General features: G+C 32.2%; 1 protein-coding gene across 1 annotated transcript; it reads right to left on the bottom strand.

The window, feature by feature from the left end:
• Positions 1-1015: 1015 nt before the first annotated feature.
• Positions 1016-10851, bottom strand: LOC111004427 (ejaculatory bulb-specific protein 3). The gene is made up of 3 exons (XM_045628380.1): positions 10720-10851; positions 1457-1634; positions 1016-1370 (listed from the first exon to the last, which is right to left on the bottom strand). The coding sequence occupies exons 1-3, from the start codon at positions 10723-10725 to the stop codon at positions 1231-1233; spliced, it is 324 nt and encodes a 107-aa protein (XP_045484336.1). The 5' UTR covers positions 10726-10851; the 3' UTR covers positions 1016-1230.
• Positions 10852-12764: the final 1913 nt, after the last annotated feature.

The following is a 12764-nucleotide window of genomic DNA, read 5'->3' as shown; positions in this document are numbered from 1 at the left end:
AGTATATAGTGACATATTGTAGCCTATGGTTTTCTTTAATTATAAAACTTCATTTTCCACAGACTCTTAACTCATTTAATGTCGATACTTACAGAAATTACTATAACAATTACAATTATCTTTAAAATAAAAACATTTAAAATAAATCACATGCATTTTTTTAAATATTTTTTGTAAGTAAATAAATATGAATCATTAGTAATTTATTAACGAGGCTTAAACTCACTTTCTTGACTGAACTTAAAATAGAATGACCACTACAATTACGGCAATTAATTAATTACCCTTACTTTACTATCCAGTATTTATTTATCTAATTATTCTAATCGATTAAACGTTTACATACATTAAGAGTTTATGGTAATGTTGGATAAGACATATTATAATATCAACTTTACTTAAACTAATATATAGTTCATATTATTCTAAGACAAAAATAAGAATCAGGCAGTTATTTTTATACAATTTATTGTGACAGCGATAAAAATATAGACATTAAAGCCACTTTTCTTAATTATGGATCAAACTAGGTTTGTTACGCTAACATTTGTTATATGATTTAGAACAGATCTAGAACAGAAGTTGTAACTAACTATGCTACTATAAATCTAAAGACTACAATATTATAATATTAACATAAGGAATGCAATAATGATTTGAGTTTTAGTTTAAATATGGAATATGGGTGGAACTTTGCTGAAGTCAATGTTTTTTTATACAATAAATTACAATGAATAATAAGTAATAATAAGAACGTGGAAATTACCTATTCATATTTACATTACATTACATATTTTCCCAGATAAATTTTAATAATTTGGGGATTTGAAACGTTTTAATTAGCTAAAACTGAAACTTTTCAAAACAAAATTTACCTTAAAATATTTTGTAACTTACCCTTTTTCTTTTAAAAAATGTGAACTTCAATTTAAGAAGTAGGTCGGAAACAATAAATAAAAACTAAACTAAGCTACTGGTAGTTCTTATTCCAGAGAAGGTAATAAAATGTCATGAGTGATGGAATACTGTATGCGTACTTAGTATAATATTCTATATTTATGATATTTCGCAAAAACTTTCATTATTAATAATGATACCTCTACGGACAATTTCCCGCGTTTATGCTACAAAGGCTACGTCTTGATTTTTGTCACGTCTCATAGTCATAATGTACTTTCATAATTATAAGTATAAATATAAGTATTTCCTTATCGTTAGCTAATTCCAGCTTTAGCCAGAATACTGACGTACAATTTTAGCCCATTGTTGTGGGAAGTTTCTTTGAACATACGAAAGCGTACGTTGTATTTGTTTTGTTTCTTGCGGCGAGCACTGGGGACATGCTCCTCGTAGGACCAATGGTGCTAATGCTGTAAAAAATTATATTTATAAAAAAATAATGAGTTTAACGGCTATTAATGATATATTTGAAAATAAATAAATAATATAAACGTACTCTTTAGTCTCTTCCCAATTGGATCACAGGGCGCTTCACCAAGCGCACATTTCAGCTGTCGTTGTATGAAACGCTTATCATTGAGAGCGTCATCTAGTGCTGTATCTGAGACTGGCGGCCGTTGTGTCTCGGCGATGCAAGTAGCTACTAATGCACATAACACGAATATGTGTGCGGCCTGAAACAAACAAATAATAATTGTGACTTAAAATTTAAATTATAGTTTGAGATCGCAATTGTTATAATTAATAAATATTTTGTGTAAATAGGTTTTGCTTAGTTTTAACGCATTTGACCTCTTTAGATTATAGTCCGAAAGTTACCTCTTCGTAGAGATTCCTAGAGAATGTACAGAGACTGATTTTTGACCGCTCTAGGCTATTTATCAGGATGCGCCTCCTTATTTTTTTTTACGGAGTGTGGAGCGCTACTCCTGCGCAAGTAACTTTTTACTCTTTTATGTGCTGGAAAAGACCTTTCGCCGCTGCAGTTGGTAACACTCATTGTCAAAAAAAAAATATTATCGTCACATTCGGGAATATGTATGAATTATTAAAACTTTTTATTAACTGCAACAAACCCTTTGGGATTTTGGCAGAAATATATTACTCGGCGACAGTGTCACATTTTAAAAACTGCGCCAAATGGACCGATTCTTCTGCAAAATTTTCTCCTAAATCAGTGGCATATAGTTGTTCTATTTTGGTCTCTTAACTTTGATTTTACTCGACTTTTGAAAGATTTTTAGTACCGTCGATTCTTCGTCTAATTTGAATACTAAAATGTGAAATCTGCTTGTAGCTCTCAGCTCTTTAGTGTTTTGTCTCGGTCTTGTTGAAATCTGTAGGGGATGATGCATCTAGCGAAGACGAAATTTTAGCGCGCCCGCGCCCCCTTACATCGTCAAGCCCTAGGCTGCAGCCTAATTAGCCTAAGAATTAATCAAGCCCTGAGATTGTATAAAGTTAAAGAAAGAATTTATATTAATTAAAAACAAAGCCTTCATAATTTATATAACATTGATTCAACTACGTATAAACCATTTTATTTAATATACATTTAGGCATGTAGTAACATTTCTTTATGATGTTCTTTACATTAGCATTTATGGGATTTCCTCGAGCGTTCATTTGACCTCGCTTAGTAATATAGTCGTATCCTTTGACACACAATCTAAAAGTCCAAGGCAGATCTATGACCCGAATCTTCAATGACGTCATAGTTTATCTGGGCCTATGGAGTAACATTAATATTTCATAGAATTTTGTCTTTTGTTTCGTATAATTGTAATGATCCCGCTCGATTCACAATATATTAAATATATTGAAATCCAAAAAGCTAGCTCATAAACAAATACAGTATCTGCATGGTGCTCTACTTTTTTAAACATCGTATAAAACTAGAAAAATATTTTTTATTACATCCTAACGACTTAACAATCATTGACACCGTCGCCATTTGGATACGTAGTGTATTACGTGCTTAGAAATTAAATAGTTGAGTAATCTTCGATACGTGTATTGACCTTGACGCAAAGCAAGCGGTTGTGTGAAGTTTTATTAAAATAACCTAGTAAATACAAAGTGAATTCTATTAAAAAGTGTATCCCTTACTATATAAAGGTACTATAAACAACATACATTGGAGATCTTTCCCATACATCCCGATTTATTGAGAAATTAGTGAGATATGAAATAAATATGCAGTGAACAACCGTTATTGATTTGGCGACGAAAAATTCTACGCGTAAGTCAACGTCATAAGAAACTGCGAGCTTATAAATTAGTTCTTATTCACTAAAACACTATACGTATGTAATTGGAAGTACAAATAGCATATGTAAAGTTGGAATTAGACCAAAAATAAAATTGCTGCTAAAGTGAACTTTGGCGGTAGTACAAAAACTACCAGAACAAAAGAACGGTGACCCTATTTATGTCAGCATAAACTCAAAAATACATTTTCGTACTGACTGGGATTAAGCTACGCCCAACTCAAGATTGCGTAAAGAGAGAGGGTCCGGACCAAACTAAACTGTCAATGTCCTGTTTTAAGAATAATACAAAAACTTGGGAATCGTGACTAACTGGTGGCTGAAAGGAAAACTCAAACACAATTCAACCGAAATAATAAGACAACAGGCCAGTGACGGCAACACCTCTGCAGAATTATGAAATTTTGTGTTTTAGAAAGACTTTATGTTTATAACTTTATGTAATATAAATGTAAATATAAATATTGTACAGGAAGCTAGGTCATAGCCCTGTTGGTTATAAATAGCAATATATAAGTTATTGTATTGTTGTGAGGTTTCCAAATTAGAGTCCAGATTTTTAACACATGGATTGAATGAAGCTGTATTAATCCATCTCACTTTTAAATTGATAATTACTGTGCAAAAAGTAAAAGGTTGAATTGTGTAAGTATAAAGTTGTTACTTTATGTTTATAACTTTATGTAATATAAATGTAAATATAAATATTGTACAGGAAGCTAGGTCATAACCCTGTTGGTTGTAAATAGCAATATATTAGGTATTGTATTGTTGTAAGGTTTCCAAATTAGAGTCCAGATTTTTAACACATGAATGGAATGAAGTTGTATGAATCCATCTCACATTTAAATTGATAATAATTACTGTGTAAAAAGTAAAAGGTTGAATTGTGTAAGTATAAAGTTGTTACACCTGCAAACTTCAACTGTCTGTTTTAAACATTTGTAAATTACATAAATTTGTCTAAAAGAAACCTGACTAAGCAACTGGCAGTAACAGTTATTTATGTAAGAAATTAACAGGAATAGTGTAGTATTGTCACTACTAGCAAAACTGTCTAACATTTGTACAATAAACATTCATACATCAACTGTAAGTGAAGAGGTGATGTGCAATTTCTATCACAAAGTTTAACGTCGCTGAACAATAATATAATTATAACAATACTGATACAACCAACACGTCATTTGCGCAGTAGTCAACGGTTGAATTACTTTCCAATAGACGATAGATATACGCAAAGTAGAACGTTTTGTTGCAACAGGATACTACATACTACAGGAATGCAAGAAGATATGTTGAGGTTATTTGAAATGATGAAATTAGAACTCCATGAACAAACCGCAACTATTACTAAGAACGTAACTGAAGGTATCATGCGCACCATAGATGAAAAATTACAACCAATTTTAGAAGAAAACAAATGCCTAAAAACCGAGATACAAAAATTGAACGAAAAGGTTAGACACTTAGAAGATAAAAATAAGAAAAATAATTTGATCTTACACGGTATTAAAGAAACAGAAAAAAATCACCAAGAATTACTTAACACAATAAAAGAAACCTTGAAAAATCTAGATATCAACATCAATAACTACGAAATAAATAACTACTATAGACTGGGAAGGACACAAGACGAGAAAAAAGTAAGACCAATACTTATAACTTTTACGTCATTCCAAAAAAAGATAACAATATTGAAAAATAAAATGAAAATGCCTAAACATACTTATATAACTGAAGATTTTTCAAAGGAAACGATGGAATTGCGTAAAAACCTGCAAGAAAAACTAAAACAAGAAAAACAAAACGGAAAAGACGCATTCATTCGAAACAACAAAATTGTAATAAGAGAAACTTCAGATACAGAAAAAAGAAAGAGAGAAAACTTGACGTCACCTGACAACATACACTTCGGTGGCTCGAAAAAGATCATTGCTCCTCATAAACTGCACAAAACGAACGCATTTGAGTATATGAGGGCAAGATCCTCATCTTTGACTGAAAAACCATCTGAGCAACATAAATTATAGAAATTAGCAGACACCGGTAACGAGAGTAAGATTAAGATAAATAATAACAAAGAAACTTTAAATAAAAACAAAAAAAGCCCCAATACGGCTGGTCACCGAGGGGTTATCGACCGAACCCCCCAAGATCTCATACTAGAGAAAAAACTAGCAAACTTAAAAACTATACGGAAAAACAGATTACGCATAGCAACACTCAACACAAGATCATTAAAATCACAGGAAAAGTTAACAGAACTAGAAGAAGCGTTATATAAAATTAATTGGGATATCCTTGGAATAAGTGACGTACGAAGATCGGAGGAGAAAATTGAAGAACACGAAGAACACATTCTATACTACAATAATGAAACACCAGGAATATACGGCGTAGGTTTCCTAGTTAAAAAATATTTAAAAAAATTTATAATCGAATTTAAAGGAATTTCAGACAGGATAGCTATTTTAAACATCCTACTTCCTGGCCACAAAGACCCGACCTCGATAGTCCAAGTATATGCTCCTACCGAGGTAGCAAAAAAAGAAACTAAAAACGTATTCTACGAAAACCTAAACAAAACAATGGAGAATTTATATAACACCGTTATTGTCATGGGAGACTTTAACAGCCAAATTGGCCAAAGAGAGAAAAGTGAAGATAAAATACTTGGATCCTATACAACCGGCAAAAGGAATGATAACGGACAAAGATTGATAAACTTTGCGTTAGAATATAACTTATCTATTATGAATAGTTTTTATAAAAGAAAACAAAAGAGAAAATGGACATGGGAATCACCAGGAGGCCGAGTAAGAAATGAGATAGATTACTTAATTACGAACAAACCAAAAATTTTCTTAAACGTAGATGTTCTCAACAACTTTAATTTTAATACAGATCACAGGATACTCCGAGGTCATTTACACATTTTGAAGCCAAAGAAATCAAGAAAACATATACAAACCACAAAACAACCTATTACTCTACCCCTACCAAGTAGCGCCTTAGAAATTTTAAAAACCGAGTTAACACCCCTTAAAGAGCTTAGGACGGTCCAGAAAAAATACGACACCTTAGAAGGAAAAATAAAAGACATGAACAGACAACTAGAAAGAGACAAACCATTAAAAGACAAATTAGGATCAAAAGCAAGAGAGTTACTCAAAGAAAGGGCACTTTTATTTGAAAACAGAAAAAACAATAAGCAAAAGATAACTCAATTAAGTAAGCTGATAAATGTAGAAATTAGAAAGTATAGACATAAACGAAGAACAGAAACAATTCAATTTCACATAAACAAATCAGGCGGTATCAAAAATGCGTGGAAAGAACTTCAGCAAAATACTAATTGGATTAACAACGTCATACATTACAAATCAAAAAAATTGAAATCTAAAAGAAACGAAATATTAGAAATAGCAACCGATTTCTACCGTGATCTTTATAACGACGAGCAAAAAACATCAACTACAAGCAACAAGAAAGATTTTGAAGAACCCATTCCAAACATACTAAAAGACGAAGTTCTTAAAGCCATGAAATCACAAAAAACAGGGAAAACACCAGGTGAGGATAACATATCTAATGAACTTTTAATTGGAGCATCTGAAATTATTGTAGACCCACTGACAGTCCTATTCAACGATATTTTAACAACTGAATATATACCTCATCAATGGACTACGTCCACTATAACCTTACTTCATAAGAAAGGGAAAACAGATGATATTTCGAACTACAGACCCATCTCGCTTATGTCTAATGTATATAAAATATTCTCCAAAATAATGTTGGAGCGATTGACAAAGACTTTAGGCGAAAATCAGCCAAAAGAACAGGCAGGGTTCCGAAGTGGCTTTTCAACCATAGACCACATTCACACCATAAAGCAAGTTATTCAAAAATGTAACGAGTATGGAATAAATTACTATCTAGCATTCATAGATTATAACAAAGCGTTTGACTCGCTCAAGCATGGGGAAATATGGGAAGCCCTTGCCTCACAAGGGGTTCATGATAAATACATTCGTATAATTAAGAACATTTACGAAAATATGAAAGCCAAAATACGCACAGAAAAGGTCGGAAAATATTTCCCGATTAAACGAGGTGTCAGACAAGGTGACCCTTTATCACCCAAACTTTTCTCGGCAACTTTAGAATATGTATTCCGACAGCTCGAATGGAACGACTATGGTATAAAGGTTAATGGAGTATTTTTAAACCACCTTAGATTTGCCGACGATCTTATACTAATATGCGAGGACCCAAGAACTCTAAAAATCATGGTTGAAGAACTTGTTCACGAAAGCAAAAAGGTTGGATTATCAATGAATACAAGTAAAACAAAGGTGATGACAAATTACATCAAAACTCCTATTAAACTTAACAACGTTACGGAACTGGAATATGTAAACGAGTATACATACCTTGGCCAAATAATATCTCCCACAGATCTCACAACAAAAGAAATCAAAAATAGAATAAACATAGGATGGAGAAGATACTGGGCTCTAAAAGAGGTCATGAAAAACCCGACTATAACAAACAAAGCCAAAAAGAAAATATTTAATACATGTATTTTACCTGCCATGACTTACGGATGTCAGACATGGAGCTGCACAAACAAAAATATTCAAACATTAGAAACTTGTCAACATCAAATGGAAAGAAGTATACTTAACTTAAAACTAAAAGACAAAGTTCGATTAACAACAATAAGAAAACAAACTAAAATTATAGACATAAAATACCGAATCAAACAACTAAAATGGAAATGGGCCGGGCATTTGATAAGAAGCAATACGGAAAAATGGACCAAAGAAGTTATGGAATGGTGCCCTAGACATAAAACGAGAAGTAAAGGTAGACAGCATCGTAGATGGGAAGATGATATTAAAAAGGTGGCAGGAGCCACATGGATGAGGAAAGCAAGAGATAGATCTTTGTGGAGAACACTTGGGGAGGCCTATGCTGAAAAGCAAGACAATCAAGAAACCGGTGTCTAATGGGAAATTATATGATAATATTTACATTTACCTTAATTTAATTTCGTTATTAAGCATAAGTAGTGTATAGAGTAGAAGTAGGATAAAATGTAACTTAAATGATTGTTAATAAAGGCTATATTTATTTATTTATATTTATTTAATCTTCGAGACATAAATCTTTGGAACCGTAGCGTTCAAATTTTCATGCCATTATTTAGATTTCGAAATATCGTCTTTTTGAAATTATATATTAAATTTTTGCAATGTTGTTTTTCTTAAGCTGTTCTGCTTGCTTGAAGCTATTCGAGCTATCGATCACAATCACGCTTATCCTTAGATAAGGATAAGTGTGATTATTTTTGTACCTAACAAACCCCAAACATCTACGAATTCATACACTAAGACTTCTGCGTTTTATACCACGCACTTATGGTTGAGCCTAGTTAGCTAATTAGCACACACACACACACACACAATTAGTTAGGAAGCCTCAGTGTGTAGATGATATGTAGCCTTACTTAATATACTTAGATTCTCAGATTGAAAATTGGATGGATTTGAATCTAACAGAAAATTAGGAGCTTCATACACTTTTTGACCGAAATGATTTTATTTTTATTTTACTTATTTTCTAATGATTTGTAGAACGAACAATCTTTGGGACATCTTTGGAAAATAAGAAATAATGCGGCCCTGACCTAAGTGTATGCTAGACAATCGTGTGAATTGCATGAAAAAGATAATTAAGCATCTACTGTCTTACCACATCGATATCTAAGATTGTTAGTTTTATCGTTTATTTATTTTAAAATTTAAATAGATTTTTTTAATGATTTACCAGAACTTCATGATAATATTACCTAGGTGGGTCATATCTCTTGTATACACAAGATATACATATGTGAAAATGATAATAAGCCAATGTTCAAATTTAGAACTCTTTATTAGTTATTCACGACAGTCACGGTTATTTATTGGCACGTCTGTCAAACTAGATTAAATAGAAACTAAATAAAAGAAAAACTACACTAAACTAATTGGTTTAATGTGGTGTGTGAATAGACAGACAGGGGGTTCTGTAACTGCTTAGTGGTGGGTACTATCTCATGCTTACAACATGTTAAGGGTGAAAGGTACATATATACGATATACGTTCATACATACGATAATTTATTTTATTTGCTTGATCATTTAGCTCTTTGTCTTATTAGCCTGCAGTACTTCCTAAACATATTCAAAATTTTGTGCAGATTTTAGATACAATCAACGTCTACCATAAAATCAGAATATGTTATACCAATATCTAATGAGATAACAAAATATTGTTGTTTAATTCGTTTGAGATTTTGTTACGAAACCAGTTTTGTTTAACAAAGCCGCTTATCGCATATACGCAAAACCTTGTGTTAAACTTTATAGGATAATGAACTTGGATGCGCTTAATGCTTTGTATTAACTTTAAAGCTCATACATGCATATTTTATAAGGGAACTTACAGATGAATATGGGAAGGAGGCTCAAGAATTGCAAAGAATATGTTTTGGTGCCATACGCACTATTTAAGAGAAATTAAAATATAAATCATGAAAAAGAAAATATAAACCTCAGAAACAAATGGAACTTTAAACACAGCGTACAATAAAATAATCAAAAATTTATTAAATCAACAAAACAAATTATGTTTCACACTCTTTGTTTTTATTTTAGATATCTCTATATTAAGTATTAAAATTTAGTCTTAATGTATGTATAGTGAAATATGAATTTGATACTTTTCCTTTGCGACCTACTCACTCATCAACCTTGAATGAGCGGAAACAATCTATATATTGGGGTTGACATTTTTAAGCCAACTAAATTACAATGGTTTACCGCAAAATGCAGCCTTTGTGTTTAAATTGTTTGAGTATTTATATTGTTATGTAAATAAAGGGCATGACTCATTTGTTCACTTTTAACACCAACCTATCAGTTACATATTATAGGGTCCCAAGGAGATTTGTGAACAAAAATTGTCTAACACAAGTTGCTGGTGTTCTTGAGTCTTTTATATTGAAACACATATACATGGTCTGATAATTTAAATAAAATAGGTTAAATATGAGATCACTTAAATGCTAATGGTTTAAATTGTGAAAGTTGCTTGAGTTTTTTAATCAGGATCGTGCAACGGGAAAAACCCCAATGTTGCAGTTTTTCCTTTTACTTAACGAGAATGGGCCTCATAGGATACAAAAATAGCTCTTATGATTAACGCAATAAGGAAACAAATAATAAATAGGTCATATTTTAATTTAAATACAAGGTATTTAATTAATTTAGTTTAAATTTGTTCTTACGAAATATTTAAAACAGAATTTAATTTTACGGAATTCATTACAAACTTTCTATCTTAAACGTATCTCATGAACATGTTCCACACCAGACATTGACTTAAAAATTGCTATATTGACATGTTTAATTAGTGGAAAGTATAGAACATTGCTCACCTGCATCCTGTCAGTTACTTGAACACCTTTATTCCGGATTTTATTACTTAATATTGCACGTTGAAGTTGTCTGTATTCAGCGTACGCCACGAGAGAATGCCGACCAAACCAAGTTGGTGATGCCGTAACATCTTACTCAACAATCCCCCTCTACATAGGCCCCGTATTACGTGACAAAATAAAAACAGAACTTGTAGTACCCATTTTATTAAGATTTGGCAATAATTACAAAGTGCTTCTTAGAAAAATCACTAAGGAAATCTATTAACAGTCGGTTTATTTAAATTTTATACAAACAATAAATTCAATAACAAAATAGTTCTTAGAAAAATCGTTGCGTCTACTACTACTACTTAATAACGCATTAAATCAATATTCATTAAATGCTAAACTTATACGCCACGGATTAAAAAACTTAAAAAAAATCAACATGGTTTCCTCTTTTTTCTCTTAATCTTAACAGATTAAATATTAGTAATAAGAACTATAGTAATGATCCAAAGTTTTACTATAATTATTAATTACCTTATTAATTCTTTGTAGTTACAAAGTGTCAATATAGGGATTTAAATAAATAGTTAATTAACATGCTAATAAGTAAATATGTATTATATTAGGTTTCCACTTGGCCTTTTCTTCAGCCATATTGACGAACAATCTTTGCCCATTCCCAAGGAAAGTTTCTCTGAACAAAAGCCAAGGTCCGACGAATTTGTCTCGTTTCTTGAATTGAACATTGCGGACATGCTCCTCGCAACACCAGTGGAGCCAACGCTAAAAAACATAACTTTTTGATTGATCTAGTGTTTATTTTTTTTTTAAATATTAGTTGGGTCAGTAAGCGATTGCATTTTTTAAGACAGAAAATTACTAATAAACGTAAATATATAATTAGTTACATTAGTTTTTCTCCTTAAGTATCTTCGAAGGACTTAAAGGCAAAACACATAAGCCACACAAGACTACGTGGGCGGTTATTATTGAATCCCACAATATTTTTTATGAAAATATTGTTGTGGTTAAGGAAAATTGAGTTGAATAAAGAAAACATTGAAATAAATATATATAAACAGACAAATTTTAATTCTTTCATGTTCGGTTTTTATATAATTAAGAGCGCGGTTACACGATGCGTTAACGGTGTCGTGCGGCACCGCTCCGGCGACGCAACATCATCCTACATACAAATTACTATACCATGCCACTCGCCGCGTTACACCGCAAGCGCGTGAGTCGGACTAGTCACTAGTGACCTGCGAGACGAGGCGGGGAGCGAAAAAAAATATTGCCACACTGCATCGCCCGTGTGGCACCCTATAGCTCGAAATAAGTGCGGTGCGGCGCCGCACCGAATCGTTACCGCATCGTGTGGCCGCGCTCTAATTGTGTAAAAAAAATTTAAACGATGCCGATAGCAATAAATTATTTTTAATTTGTTAAAACGTTCTAAATATCGACAGTCGACGTGTTTAGAGATAAGTTAAATATTTGAAGTAGAAATAAACAAAACAATATCTTAGTAAAATGACTATTAGGTTAATATAAATGTATCCTTATAAAACGACACTAGCAATGAAATTATCATTTGGTGCAAATGTTGTCAGTTACATGTAGGTACATACTTTATTTAAGCTTAGCAACTTCAGAACCTACATGGCCTTACAAGTTATAGTCCCCAGACCGCGTCTACGTATGAACGTTTATTTTTACCGGTATAGACTAATAGTGATTTTTGACGAAGGGATCAAAAATCACTATGAGTATAATTAGGCAAATAGACTGAATTATTATTGCAAAAAAGTCCTACCAAAATACAAGAACTACACGCAGGATACACCTGAGAGCTGATAGTTAAATATAAAATACATACTTCGCAGTCGTATACCGACGGTATCACATGGACCTTCTCCAAGAGCACATCGAATATGTCTCTGCATAGTTGGTTTATCAGCTAACGTCCTTTCAAGCTGACCATCGGACATCGTTGCTCCTAATACAACACCAGCACATGCTAATAGTATAATTAAGTACTGAAAAATAATGAA

Source organism: Pieris rapae, chromosome 5, assembly GCF_905147795.1.
Source record: "Pieris rapae chromosome 5, ilPieRapa1.1, whole genome shotgun sequence".
In the NCBI taxonomy this organism is placed as follows: Eukaryota; Metazoa; Arthropoda; class Insecta; order Lepidoptera; family Pieridae; genus Pieris; species Pieris rapae.
This window is presented reverse-complemented; position numbering and strand designations above follow the sequence as displayed.

Excerpts from the sequence above, each read along its gene's own strand:
- LOC111004427 (XM_045628380.1), bottom strand. Across the intron at positions 1,371-1,456 it reads AATTGGGAAGAGACTAAAGA|CATTAGCACCATTGGTCCTA; the intron begins GTACGTTTATAT and ends AATTTTTTACAG.